This window comes from Bubalus bubalis, chromosome 13 (assembly GCF_019923935.1).
Source record: "Bubalus bubalis isolate 160015118507 breed Murrah chromosome 13, NDDB_SH_1, whole genome shotgun sequence".
Lineage (NCBI taxonomy): Eukaryota > Metazoa > Chordata > Mammalia > Artiodactyla > Bovidae > Bubalus > Bubalus bubalis.
The window spans coordinates 53463108-53490757 of record NC_059169.1 but is presented as its reverse complement, the minus strand read 5'-3'; the positions used below and the strand labels follow the sequence as shown (position 1 = coordinate 53490757).

At 39.5% G+C, this 27650-nt stretch overlaps 1 protein-coding gene across 6 annotated transcripts; it reads left to right on the top strand.

Moving 5' to 3' along the window:
* The first annotated feature begins 708 nt into the window (after nt 1-708).
* Nucleotides 709-26866, top strand: ZMYM5 (zinc finger MYM-type containing 5). Of its 6 annotated transcripts, none has more exons than XM_006073256.4 (9): nt 709-846; nt 1715-1784; nt 4156-4292; nt 9438-9942; nt 10181-10274; nt 20045-20330; nt 21222-21387; nt 22307-22519; nt 25469-26866. In XM_006073256.4, the coding sequence occupies exons 4-9, from the start codon at nt 9448-9450 to the stop codon at nt 26234-26236; spliced, it is 2022 nt and encodes a 673-aa protein (XP_006073318.2). In that variant the 5' UTR covers nt 709-846; nt 1715-1784; nt 4156-4292; nt 9438-9447; the 3' UTR covers nt 26237-26866. The 6 variants fall into 6 exon arrangements, with proteins under 6 accessions (XP_006073318.2, XP_006073311.2, XP_006073317.2 ...); XM_006073255.4 differs by having other exon boundaries at nt 834-950; XM_006073249.4 differs by lacking the exon at nt 4156-4292.
* The last annotated feature ends 784 nt before the right edge of the window (nt 26867-27650 follow it).

The window sequence follows — 27650 nt, the reverse complement described above, 5'->3', positions numbered from 1 at the left end:
TTCTTGTTTTCTTTTTTTAAAATTTTATTTATATGGTTGCATTGGGTCTTCCTGGTGCGTGGGGGCTTTCTCCAGTTGAGGCCGGGCCCAGGTGCGGAGCCGGCAGCAGGCGCCGTCTCCACCGCGAGGCCCAGCCCCGGCTTCCTGGGACCAGTCGGAGTTGTCCCCAGTTCCACCCGCGGCCCCGACAAGATGGAGGACGTCGTCTCCTCCAGCAGCCTTGACGGGAGCGGGGGACGCCTCCCCACGGGACTGAGGGGAAGGGAAGCGCTTCCAGCCCTCGGAGCGCGCGGGTCCCCGCCGCCGGCTTTCCAGACCCCTGCCCGCCCAGGTCTCACGGGGCTCCCAGACATTGGACAGGGAGGGCGAGTGGGACATCGAGGCCGCGGCGCTAGCAGCCGCTGCGAGGGCAGGTGGCCCAGCTCAGGTCTTCGGGCCGCTACGGCCCGACAGCCATTGGCCACTGCAGCTAGCAACAGTGTGTCTACACTGCGACGCGCCGGTCGGAGATCCAGGCGGAAAAGACGGGGAGTGCAATGGAGGCGAAAGGGTGTGGCCAACGGCTGACGGACAGGGCATCGGACCACCCCCTCAAGGGGGGAGGTCCTGAAGGAAGGCGGACGCAGCCAGTGGGCGTCCCCGAGGCGCCCAGCCCGCCCTCCCCGGCCGCCAGTGAGGGCGCAGGGGGCAGGGCCTGCCGGGTCGGGCAACGCCGCCGCGGCCGCCGCCTCCGCCTCCTCACCAGCGCTAGAGCTGGGACTGGACCGAGCGGAGTTGCGCGTGTTGCCGAAGGGGGGTGGGCCAGGGGCGGGGAGGTTTGTTCCGCGGAGCCGCAGCCAGAACCGGGTGAGGCTTGTCCCCGCCGTGTCTCCAGTCCAGGGCCGCCGACAGTGGGGGTGGCCGGGAGCGGCGCAGCCTCCGGAGGCGGAGGCGCCGGGAGGCGGAGATGGGTGAGGGCGGCCTCCGAAGCCTCCCACCGACCCGGGACGAGCGCCCCGCGGCGCGGCTGCCGTCGCCGCTACCGCTTCGGGGCCTCCGGCTGCCGGCGGCTCCGCTGATGTCCCAGGCGCGTTGGCGGGCGGCCCGCAGGCTGCGGGAGTGCGGGCGCGGCCGCGAGGGCGGAGTGAGGCGGCCGCCGGCGGGCCTCGGGGGTCGCGGGGTGGGGGAGGGGGCGCCTCCGTGGGCTCTCGTGGCCGAGCTCGCACTCTCCCGGCAGCGACTCTGGGTCCGCAAGTTTGGGGGTGAGGACACAGCCCCCCCGCACCAGGTCCCCTCTTCGGCCTCCCAGACCCCGGCGCGGCGTCTTCTCACGGCTTATTTGGGCGAGTTTCTAATGGCGGACGCGGAGCGGGCAGGTCTCGGGCTCCGGGCCAACACGGGGGTTTCCGCCCCGCGGCGACGCGAGCTGCGGGCGAGTGGGTTCCTGAGGTACAGCGGCGGCGGCGAGCGGGCCGAATCCGGGGATAGGCGTCTCCGCGGGCTCGAGGCCGCGCTCGCCCTCCGCCTCCCGCCTTTGGCTCGCAGGGACTGTGTGGTTGTGTGGTGGTGGCGGAGCCTCGGTGTTTGTGTACCTGGCGCCTCGGCGGCCGTGGGGTGGGGGGTGTGTGTGTGGAGGAGCGCTGAGGCTTCTTCTTGTCCCTTTGATTCCTCTCTGGTGAGCTGGTGCTGCGTCTAGCTTGGCTATAACGAAGTCCGTTTTCATCCTTCTTTCTAGGGCCAGGGATCACCTTCAAGACAGTCTGGTGATAGTTCGGTGATAGTAATTAAGGAGGAAAGCGTCCACGGTGAGTAATTTTACCCTGCGTGTCCGTGGAATACAGTTAGCGCAGTACTAGAGTGTGCTTCCGGAGAAGGCAATGGCACCCCGCTCCAGTACTCTTGCCTGGATAATACATGGACGGAGGAGCCTGGTAGGCTGCAGTCCATGGGGTCGCGAAGAGTCGGACACTACTGAGCGACTTTACTTTCACTTTTCACTTTCATGCATTGGAGAAGGAAATGGCAACCCACTCCAGTGTTCTTGCCTGGAGAGTCCCAGGGACGGGGGAGCCTGGTGGGCTGCCGTCTATGGGGTCGCACAGAATGGGACATGACTGAAGCGACTTAGCAGCAGCAGCAGAGTGTGCTTCTGTGAAATTTACCTTTCTCTTACCTTGAAGGCAGAGGGCTAGTTTCTGGAGTGGACCTTGTCCCCAGAGCCAAGCCAGGGAAGTCCCTGGGAAAGCATGGAGAGTGCGTGCTCATTAGAGTTCTAAGATGTTCCATTTTTAGTGCTTTCTTAACATTTTTTTTGCTTTATAATGGTTAAAAATAATTTTTTTCCATACTGTTGAATTAACTAGACTGATTCAATCTTATCGTTATTCTAAGGTTGATGGACACAATACTTTGTGTGTGTGTTTGTCTTATATTTGAGGAAGATTTGTGTTTCTGTATCCTGATAAAACTCAGGCAAGCATCACATCAGGAGATTTTTTTTTTTAAGAGATAGTCTAGTTCTTACCCTAGTCCCGATTCTGATTGACCACCGAATTACTAAATTGGTAGTGACAGTCTCCATTACCAAGTTGATGTGTTTTTTTTCTTGTTACTAAAAAGTAACCTAAGTGCTGTTCATTTTGGTACAATAAAATGCCCAGTTCCCTGTCAGCTGTTGGCGTTAATGGCTTGCCTGAGTCAATAATTTTGTAAAGTGTCTCAAAATGATTTTTAAAAAAATCTCTGATTCTACATTTATTATCTGGGATTCTGTACAGTCTTAGATCCTGCCTATTTTGTCCTTCCAGCTGGTCAGTTTTTCACCAGTCATCAAAAAGAAACTTGTGAATACTGCTGTTTCTCATAGTATTATTCCTGCCTTCCCTCTGCTGTTGTTGCTTCTTGCCAGACTCAACTGTGCACTTAATCTGATATGCTTCATGGCACACTTCATTAGTTAGACAGCTTTTAGGAATGGATATTGTTTTGACTGGGTGATTTTCACAGGATACCTGAAATGATATTTCAGATTATGTGGTAGTTGTGTGAGATGAAGGAATGTGGACAGGGTTCTAGAGCTATGAGGGACTTTATTAGGAAAAGGGAACTAGTGGAGACTAAAAAATTGGAAGGATAACAAATTGCTGGCTCAGTTATTACCACTTAGAAAATCCACTTTTCTCAACAGTAGGTTCCTAGCATAGTTGAGCACAGTGTGGGAAGGACTAGGTTTAGTGCCAGTCAGATTTCATATCTGGTTTGTATCTCTGCTCTCTTATTACTTTGGCAAGTGCAAACTAAATAAGAGTCAATAACTGAACCTTTATAAATGCACATCTTATTCAATTAAATACACTTTTTTATCCACATTTTATACGTGAGTAAATTGTGTCTGTGTTCCCGATTGCTATGAAGATTGTACAGTGCCTAGCCTGTAAGTTATGTGAAACACACACACACATTGTTAACGGTAGCTGCAATTCTTGTGTTTTTTGTTTTCTGATATTTCTTCAGCTTTATCTTTCACTCCTTTTACTGAGTTTTCCATTTTTGGTAAGCTTTTTATTTCTAGAAGTTCTTTTTTAATACTAGAAATAGCAATTTTTTATGGTCTTTTGCTTGTCATGTGTCCGGCTAGAGTTCTGATAGTTGTGTGGATTTCGATTTTGTTTTCTTTTTCCTGCACTTTTCTCTTTCTCCTTGTTTTCTTTTAACAACTTTTTCTTTTACATTATTTTTTATTGGAGTATAGTTGAGTTATGTTTACAGCATTGTGTTAGTTTCTGCTGTACAGCAAAGTGAATCAGCTGTACCTGTATATATACATATATCCCCTCTTTTTTGTATTTCCTTTCCATTTAGGTCACTGCAGAGCGTTGAGTAGAGTTCAGTGAACTGTACAGTAGGTTCTCAGTTATCTATTTTATGCACAGTATCAATAGTATATATATATGTCAGGACTGTTTTTCTTATTTGAGGATTTCTTCAGATATTTTATAATCCTTGGTTGGTCTACTCGTGGTTAAGAATTGAGAAATAGAAAATAGATTAGAAAAATGAATGGAATGTTTCAACTTGGAGCTTCACTGTAGGATGAATCTTTTTAGGCCAATTGATGGAGAACCTCTGAAGTCATTATCTTTAGGTCTTTCATTTTGGGGGTTCCTAATTCCACAGAAAGGAGTGTTTCTGAGAAGTTTTCTGGGGAAGAGTCTGCTGCTTGGAAGATTGAAGTCTGGATGCCCGCTCTCTGGAAATCAGCCGGGAAAGGGAGCATTTCAAATACATGATATTGAAGCATTCACCAGTGCCTGGTAAACCTGAAACAAAGATCTTTTGTTCTATCCTCTCCAAAGAAGAGAAGTCTAGAACTTGGGCCAGAAAGGGGGAAGACCTGTGATCATCAAAGTGGAGAAAGGGAAGGGACCCGGAATTTCACATCCTCCTTGTTTTAGCTGTCTGTTCCCTATTCCAGTGATATCAGGAGTTACAGGCTTTGAGCCTTTTGATGATTCCGCAGCTTAAGTCAGAAGTTTCTCACTTTTTTCCTTCACTGTTTTAGAGTTAGGCTGTCTCAGGCAGAGTTGGTTAACTATTCATCCACCTGCTCTTCAGCTTATCAAATTTTTTGCTTTTGTTTCTTCTTTAGTTTTTCCTTTTCTTATGAGTATGAACTTTACTGTCATTTATGGGGATTTTAGAAGGGATTGAAGTTAGTTTTGTGTGATCAATCTACCATCTCTTAAGTGCCTATTAGGTACTTAAGTAGTTCTCCTGCTGTTTGTTGTGATTGTTCATTTAATTCTTCCTTTTCCTGTCTCTTTACAGTTGTGAGTAAAACCTCGAGAATCATCATACACCTTTATTTAGTTTTTGATTTTAAATGGGAATCCTTGTAACAGGAAGCTAACTTTGAAATTGATGTTATTTTTATGTAAATATACAAATATTTTTATATTACAAAAGATCTGTTACAGTATAAGTTCAGAGATGCCCTAGAATGTGTTCTAGAACTTCCTAAGTGATCAACAAATTTTTATAGCATGCATCCTTTATGTTTCATAGAGCCTTGAAGATATAGATGTGGTAATAGGTAGCCAACCTTTGGAGCAGTGATTAAATATTTGAAAATACTTTCTTGGTGATTTCTTGTGAGCAGGTTTGTTTACCTTTATCATAATGTGCTAATCTTGTCATATTAATAACTCACCATTTCTATTTTAGCTACTGTTTTTTGAGTCATTTTAATATGTAAGTTCTACCAAAGTGTGCATAAACATAATTGAGTATTGACTGGCTAGTAAATTATTCAACTTTTTTTAATTGAAGGTGATCTCAGGAAATCAATGATACTGAGTTATAACTTAAGAATTCAGCAGACATTTTTGCAGCTTTAAAAAGGCATATTTAAAAAACTATAACACTGAACTGCATACTTAAAAATGATTAAAATAGCATTTTATGTTATATATATTTTAGTGTAATCTTTTGAAAAGATAACTAGCAATCGTTAGGAAATAAAAACTAGAATAAAAGTAAACACAATGGGGCAAAGGACCCTAATTTGTGTCTTTGTTTTAGTGTTAACTCTTATCTTTACCGATAATGAAATACCTTCTTAACGTTGCAAGGTTATTACCTACAGCCTAGAGATAATTTGCATATTAGAGTCTTGCTTGGGTTTCAGCCTAGTTTTTTAGTTAGGCTGAAATTCTAGTCCAATTTTTTTTTTCTCTTGGCTGCACTGTGAGGCTTGTGGGAAGTCACTTCCCTGATCAGGGATTGAGCCCTGGGCCACAGCAGCGAAAACCTGGAATCCTAACCACTGAGCAACCAGGGAACTCCCATTAGATTCCACACATCTCTGTGTGGATATTCCTTTAATTTTATATTAATTATGATTGTATCAAGATGAAAATTAAATAGTTGTAGATGAATAAGATACCACAGGAAGGGAACTTCCCTGGTGGTCCAGGAGTTAGGACTTTGCCTTCCAATGTAGGGGGTGAAGGTTCAATCCCTGTTTAGGGAGCTAAGATCCTGTATACTTCTTGGCCAGAAAACCAAAGCATGAAACAGAAGCAGCATTGTAACAAATTCAATAAAGATTTTTAACAAAAAGATACCACTGCTTGCTGCTGCTGCTAAGTCGCTTCAGTCCTGTCTGACTCTGTGCCACCCCATAGACTGCAGCCCACCAGGCTCCCCCGTCCCTGGGATTCTCCAGGCAAGAACACTGAAGTGGGTTGCCATTTCCTTCTCCAATGCATGAAAGTGAAAAGTGAAAGTGAAGTCGCTCAGTCGTGTCCAACTCCCAGCGACCCCATGGACTGCAGCCTAAGAACACTGAAGTGGGTTGCCATTTCCTTCTCCAATGCATGAAAGTGAAAAGTGAAAGTGAAGTCGCTCAGTCGTGTCCAACTCCCAGCGACCCCATGGACTGCAGCCTACCAGGCTCCTCTGTCCGTGGGATTTTCCAGGCAAGAGTACTGGAGTGGGGTGCCATTGCCTTCTCCAAAAGATACCACAGGAAGACAGAAATATTTAAGATTAATTACCAGTCCATTCTGAAGGAGATCAGCCCTGGGATTTCTTTGGAAGGAATGATGCTAAAGCTGAAACTCCAGTACTTTGGCCACCTCATGCGAAGAGTTGACTCATTGGAAAAGACTCTGATGCTGGGAGGGATTGGGGGCAAGAGGAGAAGGGGACAACAGAGGATGAGATGGCTGGATAGCATCACTGACTTGATGGACGTGAGTCTGGGTGAACTCCGGGAGTTGGTGATGCACAGGGAGGCCTGGCGTGCTGCGATTCGTGGGGTCACAAAGAGTCGGACACGACTGAGCGACTGATCTGATCTGAGACATTTGTTGAAATCCTAGGGTGGAGCCAAAGTATTTGCCTGAATACCTTCTCAGTAGAGAGAGATTTATCATTTTTGCACTCTTTAATATGGTCCAGTCAGAGACCAGGGACTTGTATGTCCAGTTATCGCAATAAAAACCTCAGAGTCTTTTTTTTTTAACCCCCATTTATAGTATGAACAAGTTCACAGTTTAGAAAAGTAAAACTCAATTAAGTGAGGTAATTTGCTTAGTGCCTTAGCTAAACTTTAACTTTTTCTCTTTTTGGATAATATCATAGAAATATTTAAAACTTTTTTGTAGGCTTATGTTTATAGAATTAAGAAAATGATAATTAAAGTATATAAACAGTGACTTTTAATAGTGGTTAGGGTTAGGTTTCGGAGAAGGCCCTGGCATCCCACTCCAGTATTCTTGCCTGGAAACTCCCATGGACGGAGGAGCCTGGTAGGCTGCAGTCCATGGGGTCGCTAAGAGTTGGATATGACTGAGCGACTTCACTTTCACTTTTCACTTTCATGCATTGGAGAAGGAAATGACACCCCACTCCAGTGTGCTTGCCTGGAGAATCCCAGGGACGGTGGAGCCTGGTGGGCTGCCATCTATGGGGTCGCACAGAGTCGGACACGACTGAAGCGACTTAGCAGCAGCAGCAGCAGCAGGTTTAGGTTTTAACTTTTTTACAATCTTAAATTTGAAAATAGATAAATACTTAATCTTTTTTTCAGAAATAGATGACTGGAATGAGCTGAGCATAAAGAATCCCCTTTCTATTATTTTCTTTGGGAAGATCAAGATAGAACCTAACAGCCACCAGAGGGCACCATGGAGTCGGCTGTTGCTCTTTCCCAGAAATTGCTCTTTTCCTTTTTAGATTTATTCAAATACAGAAAGAACTAACAAGAATTTGTGTGTGTGTAAATAACAGTTCTTAAATTTCATGATTTAGTTTAGGTGAGTTATTGCCTCTTTCATTTGAAAATCAACCACATTATAAGCTTATTGGATAGGTGTTAACTCTGATCCTAATTTTCGTATTTCCTTTATAACCCTTTTAACTGGTTCCTTAGATTTGTTATTTATCTTTGAAGTACAGTTACATGACTGTTAACTTTGTTTCATCTTAATAAAACAAGGACTTAAGAAATTGTATACAATAATTGCATATAATGTGGTATCTATGAAATAGATTATAGAGTCAGATTTCTTGGGTTTGACTCCTGATTCCACCCTTTCCAGCAGTGGAGACTTGGGCAGGCCAGGCAGATTACTTACTGTCTTCGGAGTCTTAGTTTCCTGATCAGTAAAATGACACAAAAAATAGTTCCTACCTCACTTACTTAAGCATTTACTGAATTACTATATTTAATGATACAGCACCCATTAAGAATAAACATTATCTATTGTATGACTAAGTACTATCACTTAAAATTAGTTGGGAAAATTTTAGAATAGAATGTTACTTAGCATATTTCAGTATGAAATGTTTAAAATTGAATGATGACTGCTGTATGAGTTCTCTTAATTATTCAGTACCCCTACAGATCCCACCTCTTTCACTGTCTTGAGCTTCTAAGAAAATTGAAGCCAGCATTTGTAAACTTAGCTCAGCTTTGCATCTATTGTTTCTACATACTTATATATGCTCCAGTTATAATTGGACAAACCCTTGAACAACATGGGTTTGAACTGCCCAGATCCACTTAATACATAGATTTTTTTCAGTAAATACTGTAGTATTGCAGGATCCAGGGTTGATTGAATCTGTGGATGTAGAACCTCGGATACGGAGGGCCAACTGTAGGACTTGAGCTTCCATGGATATCCTGGGACCAAACCCCCTGTGGGTACTGAGGGACAGCCATACACTTAACTTTTCCCTCTTGCTTTTGAGATAAAGGTGATTTCTTGTTCATGATTAGCTTCATTACCACCTGGTGCTGTGCATATCCTCATCCTCCTCTTGTCTCATCTGCTTTGAGAGCTTTGCTTCATTGATCTTTCACTTCTCCAAATTCTTCCAATTATTTGGATCTGGATCCTTTCCTTTGTCATTCTCTAGTGCATATAGGTACACAGAAGTGTTTGTTAAATAAAACCAAGGCTAAGAATTTGGGGCCTAAAATTAGAGCCCTGAGTGGAAATGCTATTCAGGCTTACCCATATGTTTCCTGATCTATAAAATGAATTAAACTATATGTACCTCATGGGTTTTTTCAGAATTTTATGTAAACCTATAATATAGTATCTGGCAATTTGTGGACAATGACAAAAAAAGTTTCAGAATGATTTAATTACATAGTTATATTGGAAGCAGAGAATTTGAAAATCAATGACAAAACACACTAGGGAAACACAGTTTGGACAATATAATAATTTTAGTAGATAAAGATATATCTGGTATACTAATTGTATTTGGACCGTGGGTTATTGGAGATGGAATTATTTTGTACTATTTTCTATTTCAGTGAAGGACTTACTAATAGATAAAATCACAGAAAAGAATTTAAAATTTCACTTATGCTATTTAATTGCAATAAAATGTAATAATCATAATTTACTCGAACTTTTTTTCTTTTCTCTCTGTTACAGGTTCTTTGGCATGGGTGAATGTTCAGCAGGAAGATTAGACTTGACTGAACAGACTCCTACCTTATTAGGGAGTAAAGCCATGGCAGCTAGTCTCATGGATGTAGGAGACTCATTTGGTGACCCAGCTAGTCCGTTAGTTAATAGATCTAGAAACTCATTGGTGGAAGGTGATAATGGTGATGATGATGATGTTGTGTTTATTGAATCTATACAACCTCCTTCAAGTTCTGCTCCAGTAATAGCTGATCAAAGACATTTTGTATTTCCTGCATCAAGAAATAAAAAGCTTCAAGGACATTATTCTGTCATTCTTCCTTCCTCAAGATATTTGGCTTCTCAGAAGGGAAATACAAGTGAGACAATTGTTATTGATGATGAAGAGGACATGGAAACAAATGGAAGGGAAAAGACAGTTTCTTCCAGTTTTATTGAATGGGGATTTCCTGGAACTAAAAACAGAACCAAAGATTTGGATTTCTCCACTTCCAGTCTTTCAAGAAGTAAGGTAAATGCAGGAATGGGTAATGGTGTTATCACTACAGAATCGACTGTGAAATTCATATTACTAATGTTACAACTTTAGAAGCAGGTTTTAAGCTCTGAATGATGGGCGAGATATGAACTTAATGATTACAAATATAACATCACTATAGAATTCCAACTTGGGAGATGTCGCTAAAGGACTTCAGTCAAGTAATTTTGGTGTTAATATGCAAACATACACCCCGTCTTTAACTTCACAGACCAAGACTGCAGTAGGACCTTTTAATCCTGGTAGAATGAATGTGGCAGGAGGTGAATTTCAGAATGGAGGATTTACAACTCATCATAGTCCTGGTAAGCAGTGAGTGATACTAAATACTCCTTTCACCCTAAATTTGTAAGCGTTTGGCTTTTATTCTTAGTACCTGTATCCAGTTTATTTATTCTATATGTGAAATTTTTTTTGTTAACTTTCATATTAAGATAGAATTTTTTTTACTTAGTAAAACTGCAGTTTACCCAAGTGTTTTATATTTTAACTGAAAACTCCCATAATTCTTACCTCCATCTTTGTTTACCATCTTTAATGTAAAATTCTTAGGCTAAAAGATGGGTAGTGAACTAAAGGATTAAAGTAATATTACATAATAATTAAATTTAATTTGTAATTACATAACTTGATTTTTCAGTTTTTACTTTTCAAGTGTTTACTCTTGGATTGTTTCTGATTTTTGTTTTAAATTAGCACTTTATTAGTTTCTTCATTTTAAATTTGGAAAACTTTCTTTAAATCAGAGATCTATATTTTAAATACGCTTCCGTGGCCATTCGTGTTCTGGTAAAATACAATGAAAGCTATTTAAAATTTAGCAAATCTTTTTTTTTTTCAGCTTTTTCATGACTTAATGTGCCCTTTGTTTTTTTGTTTGTTCTTTGGTTTTTGTTTGCATTTGCTTTTGGCCATCTATCAACTTAGAATTTTAGAAAAGAACTAGAAAGTAACTAGAGCTAAGAACCGAATCACTTATTGTTTAATGGAATGCTAGTATATTTTTTTCTTTAAAATTTTTTAAAATTAATCTTTTTCTCTGATTATGAGAACATTACAGAACATTTGAAAGAAATCATAGTTAGAAATAAGAAACTAGTATCTGTTACCAACCCACTAAGTAGAAGTGACTGACAGCTGTTAAAATTTTAGTTTGTTTGCTATCAGTCATTTTGCCTCCATGGTTTTAAAAATAGAATTTAGAGCATATTATATATAGTTTTGTGTTCTCTTGACTTTTTTAATCTAAGTTTTAAGTATGTTATGTCATTTTAAAAACAGAATTTTCAGTGACTATAAAATATTCTGTTGTCTGAGATATTTATTCCTCTATGGGCATTTATGTTTTGTCATTTTTTTTTAACTGTTGAAACTCCACACACTAAATGTCTTTGTTTACATTGTTTGTTATTTCTAAAGGACAGTTCTCAAACTTTCAAACTCAGTTTCACTCTTTGAAATGATTGAGGAACCCAGAGTTTTTTGTTTCTGTTTTTATCTGTTATCATATTAGAAATTAAAACTTAAATTTGAAAAGTACTTAACAATAATTATGTATTATGTGACATATTTTTAATGAAAGATAACTACTTTCCAAGAAATTTAGTGAAAAAAGTGACGTTATTCTGGCTTAGTTGAAGACAGTATATTTAGCTCCTCCGATTGATTTCTACATAGAATGTGTTGCATTGTCTTCTTTTGTTTGCAGTATAAGGAAAAAATCTGGCCTCACATACATACATGATTGTAGAATGGAACGATATGTTACTAGTCTTTTTAGTTAATTATGGATATTTTCTTTTCCTTTTGACATAGCTCCAAAACTTGATAAGTGATCATTTCCTAAAAGTTCTTACAGTGTGGAATCTGAAACTGTATAATGAACTTTTCATACATTATTACACTAAAATTCATTAATCTAAGGATAGATGCAAGTTTTCAAACATTCTGATTTTCACTTGAAACATCAACTTTTCTCATTGGCAACAAACAGTTATTTTTTTGAAATGAAAAGCTTAATTTAAGAAAATGTAACCAGTTTGTCATTCTTTGAAGGCTAGTGCAGCCTGCAGTGCAAGTTTTGCAAGTGCTTTTCCACTGTGTCTCATTGTACTTTGTTATGAAAAGGAAGTGGCTTCTGGATGCTTCCCCATTCATCATACAGCTTCCGCGTTCATCATACAGAGTATTAAGATGTAATCAGAGGCTGAAATTTAGTAAAATTCATACTAAGTTTTACTTTTTCATCAAGGACTTCTTTTGTATAATAAATAATTTCCCTGGTCTTTGTCCATGTTTCTTGGGAGAGAGGCTGAACCCTTGAGATTAACCAATTCATGAAGATTAAGGCTAAGGGAAGGTCGCAAGACCAACCATGTGATTCAAGTAGTTGGACCTTTGAGCCAGCACACCCTCCATGGAGGAGAAAGAGGCTGAGATTGTCTGATCACCTGCAGCAAATAATCCCATCATTCATCTCCACATGGTGATGAAACCCGATATAAACTCTCGACATTGAGATCATTGTAGCCTCCTGGTTGGTGAGCTCATCCATGCCCGGTGGGTGACGCTACCTGATTGACAGAGAATGGGCAGGAGCTCTGCATTGGGATCCTCCCTCTTCTCAGCTTGTATGTCTCTTCATTTGGCAGGTCCTGATTTGTATCCTTTAAATAATACTGATGATAAGTATAAAGCTTTCCTGAGTTCTCTGAGTCATTCTAGCAAATTATCAAACCTGAAGTGGCCTTAGGAAGCTCCCGGATTTGCAGCCAGTTGGCCAGGAATCCAGGTGGCATGTGAAGGGAGGGCAGTCTTGTTGTGGATGTGTCTTTAAGCAGGCCTAGTGCTCACTCCAGGTGTTTAGTATCAGAATTGTGTCGACCTCTCCGTGTTGGAAGAAGAACAGCAGAAGTAAATGTGCCTGATAGTGAGGACAACTTTTCTAGTACAGTTGGGTTCCATTGTGAACAGTTTTACTCATCATTGCTTTTGCACCATTAGTGCAAATGCCAGCATAGTGAAAAAAGACATAATCTGTTTTATTGTGAAAATAGTTCAGCCTGGCACATCCTCTTTTATTTCTTATGTAATGTTGAATAGGAGTGATCAAAGTATAAAGTCCTGTCTGCTTTTTTTTGGCAGCACTGCGGGGCTTGTGGGATCTTAGTTCCCCAACCAGGAATTGAACCCCAACTTTTCAGCAGTGAAAGTACCACGTCCTAACCACTGGACTCCCTTGTCTTGTTCTTGACCTGGGGGGAAGCATTTGACATTTCATCAGTAGTATATTGATTGACATGTCAAATCTCTAAGTTTATCACACTTATTTTCTAGTGAAAAGTTTCTGTAGGTGAAACGGCTAAGTCAGATGTCAGTTTTTTAAAGCTTTTCATGGTAAATGCAAAATGGCCCTCATAAAAAAATTCTGGGCTTTTTTCCATGTTGTAAACTGTCCTCAGGAGTAGGAATATTGTTTAATGTTTGCTAAACTGACCATTTAAAGGTGATAACTTCCTTAATTTATATATCCTGCTTGCTTGCTTAGTAGCTCAGTCATGTCCGACTCTTTGCGAACCCATGGACTGTAGCCCACCAGGCTCTTGTCCATGGAATTTTTTAGCCAAGAATGCTTTGAAGTGAAGTGAAAGTCCCTCATTCATGTCTGAGTCTTTGCAACTCTGTGGACTATACAGTCCATGGAATTCTCCAGGCTAGAGTACTGAAGTGGTTAGCCTTTCCCTTCTTCAGGGGATCTTCCCAACCCAGGGATCGAATCCAGGTCTCCTGCATTGCAGGTGGATTCTTTACCAGCTGAGCCACCAGGGAAGCCCCAGAATACTGGAGTGAGTAGCCTATCTTCTCCAGGGGATCTTCTGGACCCAGGAATTGAACCAGGGTCTCCTGCATTGCAGGCGGATTCTTTACCAGCTGAGCTATCAGGAAAGCCCAAATTTATATATCATTGAACTTTTAAAAATAGATTTGTAAAATATAAATTTATTCATTCATGTTTGTCATCTACTTATTACCATGTACATCTTTTATTTATTGATTTAGTGAAACATGAGAACTAATATAAAAACTTGTGATCTCTGTGAAGAATGATGTGATAAGCTTAAAAACAGTTGAAGATGTTGAAGACTTGAAATAATGTTCATTGAAAAATTATTCTTTTGGATCTGTTCACTCTTCTTTTAAAAAAATTTTATTTCTAATATAATTGATTTGTTTCTTTCACTTATTTCTTGTTTTGTAATTATTTTCTAAATTTTAGATGTATATTTGTGGAAGCATGAATTCAATCTTATGTACATATAAGGTCTTAAGTTAAAATCAGAAACCTTGCCATGTATATCTTTGATGCTTCAGCCTTGACCTATTTTTCACTTTCTGAAGTAAATTGAAGTTGTGTATTTAATGGTGAAATGGATCAATAACATGCTTTTCAATTTAAAAACATAGCACATAAACTTGATACTTAACTATAAAGGAGCATACTGTGGTTAGATGTGATACTGTCACTCCACTCAAATAGTGGACATAATTGAGACTAGCAAAAGTTGTTTAGATTACTTAGATGTATTTTCATTCTTGTCATCCTTTTATCTCATTAATTCAAAACTGTATATTACTATGATATTTTCTCATGACATGAAATATCAGTGATTTTAAAATATAGCAGAAAAACAAGCATTAAAGGACTCACTTGATATTCATTCATATATATGAAGAAGTTCTTAGCTACATTTGAACTATTTTGTGTATGCTGAGGCAATTCCTTTCTGTTATCTATGAAGTTTGAATGAATTTACAGTGTTCCTGGGTTCTCTGAAGTTCTACTTTGGGGGACAGAAGTTATAGACTATATCCTTTTAAATAATACCACTTTGTCCAGAATTCTTAAAAGAGTGTCTACCAAGTTGTCAGGTGAAGAGTGATGGTGAAGATGTGTCAAGTTTTCTGAAAGGTGGAGTCACTTTTCAAAAGGAATGCCTTGTTGCTGCTTTTTTCTTTGTTAAAATGGAATATAGCATCTTGAAATCGGTCTAATTTTAGTGTTAACCCCAAATTTTGTTTTTACCTGCTGTCAGCTTTGGTAAAACTAACGAATTTTATCAGAAGACATACAGAATAAGATGGCGGCAATTGTATTACTGTTGAAATTGTTATTATTCAGAGTTAAAGCTCCCTCAAAGTGTCTTACTTTAATTGCTGTGAATATTTTGCAGCACAGGAAAAAAAAAAAGAGCAAGATGAGAATTTCTAGAGTTGAGTTATATTTAAATATATGGGTTCAGATTTTATCCTAAAAAAATTATGGTTCTGCATAAATTACAGATAAAACTTGTTTAACAGCTTATGAAAATAGGATTGTGTCCATTAGAACGGACTTTGTGTTATTTAATTTTTTCATTAACCTTTAGGGTATACTTATTACACTGAAAGTTCTTCGGTCATCATGTATCTTTATGTAAATGGCAAAAATCTCATCCAAGAGAATACCTGGAAATTGTTCTTGGCATCTGTGTTGTATCTTTGTTGGATTATAAGCATTTCTGGCCTGGATACTGATTCTAGGAAGTTCTGCTTCTGATAATAATAGATTTTAAACTAACAATTGATAGGTAACACCTGTCCCGCCTACAGAGAATAATGGCGGGGAGACAAAATGTATAAAATGTCAGAAGCGTTATAGAGCTACAAATACACTGGAAAAATGAAGTTTGTCATATCTGAGATGACGCTATCTTCTTGGGGTTGCTCTTCTGTAATGCGAGTTTGGTCGATTCTGGAAATGGCCACTGAGTTAAAGGGGACTTTTAGCAGACTCATGGGGGCCTGCAAGGAAGGACACTGGTTTCAAAACAAACAACAACAAAAACCATTGACCTTTGGATTGGGAATGTGAACATAATCCAGAGTCTCAATGTTTTCTCCAGTTTTTCATATAGAAATGGTAGTCAGGGATATGAGAAGGCAGGCTGTCTGACAACACAATCAAGAGAAAAAAGCAGATACTAGAAGTGAGTCCATGAGGGGTGTGATAATAGGATTATCTGTCTACATTTTAACTGTAGGTTACCTGTAGGAACAGCTGAAAAGAGTGTGAATGAACTAGAAGGTTTATCAGAATATTATCCAGACTGAGTGAGAACCAGAAAGGGGGAAATGCAGAAAAGAACAGAAGGGACTTAGGATACTTGATGAAAAGGACATGTAATTAATGTCCCAGGAAGAGGAAGAAAGAAATGAGGCAGAAGAGGTGTAACTGAAGATTTTCTAAAATGGAGAAAAAACATTAACCTTTGCATTCGAGAATCTTTACAAATACTGAACAGGATAAATACCCAGGAAACCATTAAAAGACATGTACAGAAATCATGGTCAAAAATTGGAAGACAAAAAAAAAAAATTGGAAGACAGTCCTCCCCCTATACATTGTAGCTTCCTCCCCTGAGTAGCAAAGATCGCTCCTGTGTCCTGCCGACTCTGTGTCATACACAGTGAAATGTCACTCAAGACCTTGCTTATCAGGTCCCTCCCCCTATCCAGTAAAAACTGTTGATGTCCCCTCAGCTCAAAATATTGGAAGCATTCCAAATGCCCATCAGAAATAGAATGATAAGTAGTATCAACCACATAATGGAATACTCAACAGTGGGAACAGTTGAACAGCTATCTTCAGTGTGTGTGAAACTCAGGGTACAGATTACCTGATGACATATGTGAAGTTCAAAATAAGACAACTACTCTGACGTCAGGACAGGTACGGCTTGTGGGAAAGAAGGGAAGTGATTGAGTTGAAAAGACATGAGGACCTTTCTGTGTGTTTATCTGGGTGGTGGTCATAAAAGTATAGGTGTGTTCATGCTCAGTCATGGCTGACTCTTTGTGACCCCGTGAACTGTAGCCTGGCAGGCTCCTCTGTCCAGTGGATTCTGTAGGCAAGAATACTGGAGTGGGTTCCTCTTCCTTTCTCTAAGGGATCTTCCTGACCCAGGGATTGGACCTGCATCTCCTGTGGCACCTGCATTGGTAGGTGGATTCTTTATTGAGCTCTGCACTTAAGATATTCAAGCTTCACGTGTATGTGTTGCTCTTTAACAACTAAAAAACCCCATTGAGACACTAAAGTAACTTCACTCAGACCAACACTTAAGAAATACTAAGATGTTATTCTTCAGGAAGTAGAGTTTGGATGTGGGAAGAAAGAATACCTAAAACTCAAAGTAGTGTGTCTGGCATGTACTGGTTTCAGGCAGACCACCTCTGCCTTCTAAGTCTTGGTTTTTCTTGGTGTAAGGAGGGGTTTGCATTAATCTACTGGGCCCCTTCTCTTAAAATTTACTCTGGGGACAGAGCGTGGAAAAATGTGATTGAGACTTCTTTTATTTAACCTGGAGACACTAATATAATAAATAAAATAGGAATTTGATGGAAGAAGAAACTTTGAGGGACTTCCCTGGCAGTCCAGTGGTTAAGAATCCACCTGCCAGTGAAGGGGACATGAGTTCGGTCTCTGGTTTGGAAGATCCCATATGTCACAGGGCTGCCCGTGGGCCATGACTCCTGAGCCTGTGTTGTAGATCCAGTGAGCTACAACTACTGAAGCCCTTGGGCCCTAGAGCCCCCTGCTCAGCAACAAGAGAAGTCACTGCAGTGAGAAGCCCATGCACAGCAACAGAATCCCAGTGCAGACAAAGATAAATAATACTAAAATAAACTTGGAAATTAGGATAAATTAAATGGTTGCAGTATGAACAAAGAAAACATTTGCTTTATTTATGTATGCGTCAAAGCTGAAGTGAAAGAAAATCTATTAGCAGTAGAAGTTTTACTTTTCATAATTATGTATAACTGTGTCCCCTTTAAGTGTGGGTAAGTATACAAATTTACAAGCCCAAAGAACCCCCTTGTGTTTCTGTGGTTAAAACGCCATGCTTTCACACCAAGAGTATAGGTTTGGTCCCTGGTCAAGGAACTAGAATCCCACAAGCCACCTGGCATGGCTAAAAATAAAAAGCCCAATTTTTCTTTCATAGTAATGGTAATGGGAAATCTTGCAGTGCTTTGCATTTATTTCTGTTATTAAATCTGCTTTGTTATCCACATGATCTACAGAGAAGTTGATCCCAGAATGCATCCTGTATTTTATAGATAGAACATGTAATTTTTGTTTTCTAAAGAAATAGTTCAGAAGTAGGCAGGTGAAGCAATAAACTTACGGGCATTTGGTAATAAAAACTTTATCAGGGGAACTCTCTGGCAGCCCAGTAGTTAGGACTTTGAATGAGGGCCCAGGTTCAATCCCTGGTCAAGGAAATAAGATCCTATAAGATGTGTTTTATACCCAAAAAGAAATCTAAAAATCTTTATTGGAATATACTTCATGTTTGCCAGCATATCTTCCTGTGGAGTGAAAGAATTTCTTTGGTTACTTTTTTGGTTCTGTTTTGTTTTTGCCTATTAAGATAAAACGTCAAAAAGGACAAAATTAGAAGCAGCACATGGGAATTTAGAAGTGAAAATAGAATTGTTAATATTGCTAGTATTCTGAAAGTTGTTTGGAGCTGTAATAAGTGAAGGGGCCATAGGCCTTTTGCTAATGACAAAAGCTATTTTTGAAGAGTGATTACAAAATAATTCAGTACTCTTGGGCCATTTTTCTTATCTCACTCTTGGGCTTTCTCTCAAAGCTTCATCATTACCCTGGAGTGAATTAGAAATGCAGATCTCAGGCCCCTCACTTGACCTATTAGTTTAGAATCTCTGTGTAAACAAGATTCCTAAATGATCGTATGCATGTTAAGGCACTGTAACCCATACATAACCTGTACCATTTTGAGGCAAACAGCAGAGTGCCTCGGTAAAGGTAGGAGAGCTGGGTCTCCTGCCCATACCACCTCACTGATACCTGGAAATAGTCTACAGTAACTGTAGACAGAGTTGCTTTAAAATGCTATGTCTAAATTACATGTATTTTGAAGTATTATGGAGGTAAGTGTACTAATATCTACAAGTTACTTGAACTACATAACAAGATAGATTATTTAGAGGGATGAATAAATAGAAAGGTGTGATAAAGCAAAACCAGTAAAATAGTATAGCATCTACATGGTGGACATGTGGGTGTTAACAGTAAAATTCTTTAAGCTTCTCTATATGCTTTAAATTTTTCATAATAAAATGTTAGGGGGAAGTTGTTTTCAAAATGGATATCATATACTAGATTTTTGGAGAAGGAAATGGCAACCCACTCCAGTACTCTTGCCTGGAAAATCCCATGGATGAAAATCATGGATGTAGGCTACAGTCCATGGGGTCCCAAAGAGTCCGACACGACTGAGGGACTTCATTTTGATGTGTTGGAGAAGGAAATGGCAACCCACTCCATTGTTCTTGCCTGGAGAATCCCAGGGATGGCGGAGCCTGGTGGGCTGCCGTCTATGGAGTCACACAGAGTCAGACACGATTGAAACGACTTAGCAGCAGCAGCATACTAGATTTTAGTCTATATTTGCACATTTCTTTATAACGTGTTAATATTTTCTTAGAAGAGAAAAAGTGCCTTAGGAAATGCCCTGTGTACAAAAGTGATGCTCTAGTATATGCATTGTCTCATTTGGCATTTTATTTTTTTCCTGCTGTGTGGCTTGTTAGTTCCCCAACTAGGGATTGAACCTAGGCCCTTGGCACCTAAGGCATAGAGTCCTAACCACTGGGCCGTTAGGGAATTCCCTCTCATTTAGATTTCATAACACTGATAGGTTGGGTGTTAATTGCAGTTTGTAGCTGAGAAAACCAAGGCTCAGTTTAAATTACTTGCAAAATTTGTAGCACAGAGGGTCTTAACTTAGAGATGCTGGTTACTCAGTGTACTATTCCAGGACCACCATTTCTGTTGCTGGCACAGTATAGCTTTATTCACTTAGAATATGAAGTGGATTGTTCTGCTGGGTTGTAAAACAAGCCTCCCTTAATATTCTCTTGTGCAAAATGAAAATTTTTAAGTATCTTTCTGATGTGAATTTTTAACTGTTTTCGTGACTTTCTTGTGTGTTTTATTTTTAAGATTCTTGGATCTCCCAGTCAGCATCCTTTCCCCGTAATCAGAAACAGCCAGGGGTGGATTCTTTATCACCAGTGGCCTCGCTTCCTAAACAGATTTTCCAGTCTTCTGCCCAACAGCAACCCACTAAAGCAGCTAAAATCACTTGTGCAAACTGCAAAAAACCTTTACAGAAGGGACAGACAGCTTATCAGCGAAAAGGATCAGCTCACCTCTTCTGTTCTACCACCTGCCTTTCTTCCTTCTCTCATAAGCGTACTCCAAAGAAACGAAATGTGACATGTAAAAAGTAAGCTGTACCCTTCAACACACCTCCATATGATTGGACACTGGTAGTATGCATGTGTGTTCTGAATGTCCTTACAGAGTTGCAGAGATCGATGGGTAGAATCGATGCACAGAATCGATGCCCAAGTGTCTTCCACTTTACAGAACTTGAGTTATCTTAGCATACATCAGAGCTGTGGGTCATTTGTACTGTACTTACTCTTCACAGGAAAATGGAGTTTAGGTATTGAAATAAATGGACCCTGTCTTTTCCACTGCCTTTTCCTCACCCTTTCCCGCACACTCTATCTTCTACCTGGTTGATTGTCCCCTTTTTGAATGCTTTTAGAAGTCATAACCTGTGGCAAGGTTCTAAAGGTCAACCTGTGATGACAAAAATTGCTTTAGTTAATTTATGGTTATTTATTTGTTTGGCTGCGCTGGGTCTTAAGTTGCAGTACTTGGGATCTTCAGTCTTCATTGTGGCATGTAAGATCTTTAACTGTGGCATGTGAGATCTAGTTCCCTGACCAGGAATTGAACCCAGGCCCCCTGCATTGGGAGCACAGAGTCTTAGCCACTGGACGACCATGAGTCTCAACAAAATATTTCTGAATCGCTTCCCATATTATTTAGGAACTCTTAGCAGTGAAACCAAAATGTGGATTTTTTCTAGATGGATCCAAAAATTACAGTTGATTCCTAGGATTAAATCATGAGAAAATGAAAAATGTCAGTTGTTATTCATATATTTGACTTATATTAAAATGCAGTATTCTGGGGAGTTCCCTGGCAACTTCTGTGGCCTGGCTTCAGTCCCTGGTCGGGGTGCTGAGGGAACTGATATCCTGAAAGCCACGCAGCACGACCAAAAAGAAATGTTCTTAAATTGTGTCTGTCCTTTGCATTTCAGAGATGCACCTACCAAAAAAGCTACCGTTGTTCCTCAAGGGGAGTCAAGTGAACCCTTCCCAAAATGTTTTAGTACATCTCATTTGTCTCCCTATGAAGACAGCCAGAATCTTCGAAAAAGAGTTCTGAACAAATCAAGATGTACAATCTGTAATAAACTAACAGAGGTCTGGAGTTTTATTTAAGTTACTATCTAGATTAACCAGGATAATTTTAACTTTTAGGTGCTATTATATGTTCTGCGATCTACCTAATAGATGTGTCCTGAATTCCCTCAGTGAAGTTGAAGGGAAGAATAGGCATATGTTAGAGTTGTCTCCTAACAAACGTCCCCTTCCCATAGAATGAGGAGTAAACATGTGCTTACATGGAATTGAATGCAGTCATAAAGAAAGCAGTGGTTTCATGGTGGATTTTGTTCTTATTGGCCACACTAAATGAGAATGAATGTAGGTTTAGGGCATGAAGGAAACAACCAGTCCTAGAAGAACACATAGAATAAGTGGAGTGGACATATGTAGGTCATCCCATATTTCCTAGGTGGCATCCCATATTTCCTAGGTGGCACTGCTGTCTTCCCAGGCATCCAGGGAGTGCTCAGTTGGCTGAATTTGGTCTGGGTTACCAGGGAGCCATGCAAATTCTGGACAGGATTTTATCTCAGCTACCACAGAGCTGAGCAGAGCAAGAACTTAGGTCCTTACAGACACCATCCTGAAAGTGGGTGATACTGGTGCCCACTGGCCATCCCCCACCCGTTTTCTAGGGCAGTGAAGTTTATAATACCTACAAATTCCCTATCCATTTGTTTTAATCAAGTCATATCAAAACCTATCTAATTCATTTTCTGTTATTCTTAAATATCTCTTATTTTACTGCTTTTTATTCTATGAATCTTATTTTTACTTTTTACAAGAAATCAAAGATAAAAATGAAAGAGTAGTATAATGTGCTTTTTAATATCTTTTACCTGAATATTTCTTCCACTGAGAAATTACTGGAGATTCTTTGTTGAAAAAAAAAATAGATATATCAGGTATGACGTAAATCTGGTTGATTTATTTAATAAATTGGTTTTTCTTCTAGATTCGGCATGAAGTCAGTGTTAACAATGTGACACACAAGCTATGCAGTAACCAGTGCTTTAACAAGTACAGGCTGGCCAATGGTCTAGTGATGAATTGCTGTGAGCAGTGTGGCGAGTACCTGCCTGGCAAAGGAGCTGGGAACAATGTCCTGGTTGTTGAAGGTCAGCAGATGCGATTTTGCTGCCAAAGTTGTGTTAACGAGTATAAACAGGTAATTCTCTTTTAATGAGTTTTAAATGATCAAGCTTGCAGTAACCGTCCTGTTAGCTTTCATTAAGCAGATTTTTCTTAGAATCTCATTTAGTTCCTTTGTCAGTCTTTCATTGAATATTACTCTCAAATGAGTATTGAAATTGATTGATCTAAGCTTGCTTGCTTTAAGACTTGACGTTTTGCAGACATTACAAGGAGTAATTTTCTCCTGTACTGTTTTGCGTCCCCACTAGTTCCAATTACTCCATAGTCTCAACAATATTTGGTGTTGTCTGTTTTGATTTAATCTATTCTAGTGAATATGAAATGATTATCTCATTGTGGTTTTAATTTCCTGATAACTGCTGTTCCTTTTTTTATCACGTGTATATCTTTTGTAAAGTATCCAAGTCTTAGCTCACTTTTTTTTTAGTTCACTTTTTTATTGGGTTGTCTTTTCTGTTATTAAGTTATAGGAATTCTTTATATATTCATTTTACAAAAGGATACATTTCTTTTGTAAAATGTATTTGGAAGATTTTTCTATTGGACAGTGTTTTTGTCTTTTCTCAATGTTTTTGAAAAGCCCAAGTTTTACATTTTGGTAAAGTCCAATTTACTGTTTGCTTTTCTGATTAATACTTTTTGTCTCTTGTTTAGGGTGTCTTTGCCTACCAAGGTTATGAAGATATTTACCTATCTTGTCTTCTTTTTAGGTTTAAATTTTATATCTGTGATCCATCTCAAGTTAATTTTGTGTGGGAGGGCTTTCCTACTGATCCTGTGGTTAAGATTCTGCCTTCCAATGCAGGGAACACAGGTTCAATCCCTGGACAGGGAACTAGATCCCACATGCTGCAGCTAAGAGCTTGGCATCAGTGAGTGGGAGCTAAAGATGCAGACAGACCTGCAATGGGCCAGACAGGCCTTCACAGCAAAGAATGACCTGGCCAATATATCATTGGTGCCAAAGTTGAAAAAAGATGAGAAGGCAGCTGGAGGGTGACTGTGTGTGGTAAGCACAGTGGCAGAGAGAACTAAACTTGCATCCTCCTCATTGAGAAGTCAATAGCAATGCCTAAAAGTGGGAGGAAAAATCAGTAAATAGTGATACAAACATGTTGTGATACTTGGAAATAAACATGGAAAGAATCATCTAAAAATGTTCAAAGTACTTCTGGGAAAAGGGATGTTTTAATTAATTGAATTATTTCTTTTAATTAGTCAGATGTAACTAGTTGATTCTCTTTACTAAATGTTTATTAACTTTCAATTAAATAAAACCTTCGAAATAGTGTTAAAGATACTAAAGTTCAGAGAAGGTCTTCCCCAGAGTCACACAGCTAGGTTCGACCTCATGTATAGTACCTTAGGTAATGTGAAGAACTAAGATCTTGCAAGAAAATATGTATATGTATATGCTGTGTTCGCTCTGATGCCAACGTTTAATTATATGTAAGCCTTGAGTTTCCTGATGATCTACACTGAATTCAATTTAATGATCCCCAGGAAGATGAGTCTTAGATGTGGGGGAAATTGTGACAACTTGACTACCTATTCATTACCAAGACACTCAAGAAGGAAAGAAATAAGACCAAGGCTTGAGTTTGGTTGTTTAAAAAAATAACATTAGCAATAGTCCTTGGCATTCTGTCTCTTCTTAAATATGCTCTTTTGGTATCGTCTTACCAGTCCCATAGTTTCAGCTAATACGTATTTTGATGACTTCCAGAAAATATCTGGAATATATATTTATTCAGTTTCACACCAGTATGTCTGTCTAATTTCCATTTGAATGTTCCACAAATATTTGGAACTCTGTCCACAACTGACACTCCAAGGCTGCTTTCCTTCTTTGTTTCCCAAATCAGTAAATAACCCCCCATCCAGTCAGGTGTCCAAGCAGAAACTTTGGGTTATTCCTTACTCCTCTGTCTTAGCCCCCAGTGCCACTCATTTCCCAACTAACCTGGATTCTACTTCCTAACCCAGTCCTGGCTCTGCCCTGTGCCCACCACCATAGTCCTAGACCTGACCACCGTCCCTTCTTGCCAGAATTGGCCCCACAGCCTCCTGGCCATCTCTGTTCCCTGGTTTCCCTGAGCACTGGAGACCAGGGTGCAGTCAGAGCGGTCTTCCAGGGCACACGCCACATCATGTCACTCCTGCTCTGCCTCGGTGCTGCCTCTGCATGCAGGACTGCCTCAGAGCAGTGCTCTTGGTTCCTTAGCTCCATTGTTTACCGTGGTCAGGTTGTACCCTGTACTAAAATACTAGAGCTAGCAGATGCCCTTCACAGTGCATACATTTCTTATTTTGACTCGTGTGTGTGTGTACATTTTTATTTTATTGACCCCAGAGTAGCTAATTTTAATTTTTATTAGATGAAATCATATACTATATGGTACCTTGTGACTGAATTTCACATATACTGTTTTCAAGGTTCATCCAAGTTGTAGCATGTATCTTTACCACACCTAATTTTATTGCCAAATAATATTTCATTGTATGGATAATACCACATTGTTATTTCTATTTTCTTGGCTCTTGTGAATAATGCTGCTGTGATCATTTTGTACAAGTCTTTATGTATTTTCATTTTTGAATTGCCACTCTTCGAAAGTGGCATAGGGTCACTATGGTGACCATATGTGTCACCATAGGATGACATAGGGTATCTTATAGAGTGACTGTTAATTTTGAGGAATTGCATTATTTTCCATTTTACATTGCCATCAGTGCCTTAGGAAGGTTCCAGTTTTTCTACATCTCTGCTAACACTTGTTATTATCACTCCTTCTATTGTAGGCATCCTGGTGGGTATGAGGTGATTTGTAATGGTATTGAATTGTATTTCTTTGATGATTAATGATAAGCATCTTTTTCATATGCTTACTGGTCATTTGTATATACATTAACTTTTTTCAGTGTTAATAATGTAAGAAAATTATAATCTATTTTTCCTCAGATGATAGAAACAAACTTAAAAAAAATATTAGCATCAGAAAACAGAAAAAGGAATGCTGTTGGAGAAGAAAATGAAAGAGAATTATATGGATCATTGAACATACTTCCAGAAAAAATAGAAGAAATACCAGAAAAAAAGGAAAAGACTTCAGAACTACAGGTTTCAGCAGAATGTAGCCTAGACGCATCAGTGGTCCAACAGAATGTGAATTTACCTCCTTCCATGTCAGACATAGCTGATAAACTTCAAGAGCAACTGGGAGAGAAACCATCAGAAGACTCCATTATTCCAGCTGTGCTTTCTGCAGATCCAGGTACATGGCCCCGAATTTTGAGTATTAAACAGAGGGACACTCTAGTTGAAAATGATCCACCTCAAGTAAGAAATTTTAACTTCCCAAAAGACAGTACAGGGAGGAAGTTTTCAGAAACTTACTATACAAGAATTCTTGCAAATGGTGAGAAAACCACTAGATCCTGGTTACTTTATTCGACCTCGAAAGATTCTGTGTTTTGTCTGTATTGCAAACTCTTTGGGGAGGGAAAAAATCAACTGAAGAATGAGAATGGGTGCAGAGATTGGCAGCATTTATCACATATTCTTAGCAAACATGAGGAGAGTGAAATGCACGTCAACAATAGCGTTAAATATGCAAAATTAAAATCTGATTTGAAAACAAGTAAAATTGTTGAAGCTTCAGAACACAGATTACAGGAGAGTGAGGGGAAGGATGGTGTGAAGCTGTTGTACACCTTAGACCTGATCTGACATGACATGAAGAGGTTGAATACTTATTCAGAGTTGTACTCTGATAGTTGGTGCTTTGTGCTGAGGCTCCCAGATAGTGCTTCCTCCGCTCATTAGTAATTATAGCAAGTTACCTCGTAAAGATGGTTTCTGCTCCAGGTTCTCATGATTAATGCCCATTCCAGTGAAGGCAGTTGTTGATCTTTTCAGTCTTTCAATTCACATCTTTTAAAATGGGCATTTCAGGACTGACTTTTGACCGGTGTGATTAATATTTTGTTCTGATTATCTTAAAAGAGGGAGAAAAAGCCTTGAATTTATCAATACCAGTTGAACAAGATACATATGTGAACAAGTATTGTTATTTAGAAATAGAATGGGATCTGAAACTGCAGCTTTTTGCTAGTAAACCAAATTCTTATGGTTTATTTCATTTGGGCAAAATGTTATTTGAACAAAGCAGCATCATTTGTTATGTTAAATGAATTAAGGTGGGTAATTTGTTTTTTGGTTTTGTTTTAATTTATAAATGTTTTAGCTTTTATTGTCATGTGAAAACTATAAGCATAAAGAATATACCTATTTTTATGTTGGTACAAATATAAAATATATTGTTGGTATAAATATTAAAATAAAAATATATTAAGTTAATCTTTATGTGTTGTGGCAGTTTTTTTGTTTTCATCCGAAGGAAAAATACACTCATGAAAATTGAAAGAAGGGTGTTGGTTTTTTCAGGTAGTCAGTCATGTTCCTTCACCATGTATTTACTAACTCTCCCTTGTTTCTGGTTTCTGATAGCAGTTCTGTCATATATTCCATCCTTACATACCCTTGTCTCAAGGCTTTTCCTGTGAAACAAAATGGTATGTGAATGGTGGCTGGAGCAGGACGACATGGGGCACTTGCAGACTCTGTCAGCACAGAAAACTTTGGGAAATAACCCAGAACATCAGTCTCATTAGTTTATAGCCGCTTCCTGACAACTGGGTAATTTTCAGTGTGTTTCATACTTGGGTCTGAATGAGGCTTTGGAATAATTCCAAAATCCAGTTTCTTCAGAGGCCTGCGAGGATACCCAGAGCATAACAGGTTCTGAAATTACTCTGCAAATGCTTTGTGTGCCCGTTATTTTGTGAGCACTTACCAGTTAATTGAATTACTGATGTGTCATGTGGTTGTATTAGACACTTGTGTAATCTGACCAAACAAATGAAATCAACCAGTGGCCATGTTCAGCACACTGCAGGCACACCTGTGAGGCATGTATAATGAGTTAGGTGTGAAAAATTCAAAAGATATAGGTGCTGAGTTTATCCTTGTTCACTGTAAATTTCAACTTTTTAGTGTGTATGAATGTTTCATAGTGAGATGTTGAAGAAACTAAATTCTGAAGATGATAAGAGTATATCTCTCTAGCCTGGTGAATCATTTA

Coding starts and splice junctions, on each gene's coding strand:
- ZMYM5 (XM_006073249.4), top strand. CDS start 9,448: ATGGGTGAATGTTCAGCAGGAAGATTAGACTTGACTGAACAGACTCCT. Junction 20,331..21,221: donor CGAAATGTGACATGTAAAAA/GTAAGCTGTACC, acceptor TTTGCATTTCAG/AGATGCACCTACCAAAAAAG. Junction 22,520..25,468: donor GTGTTAACGAGTATAAACAG/GTAATTCTCTTT, acceptor ATTTTTCCTCAG/ATGATAGAAACAAACTTAAA.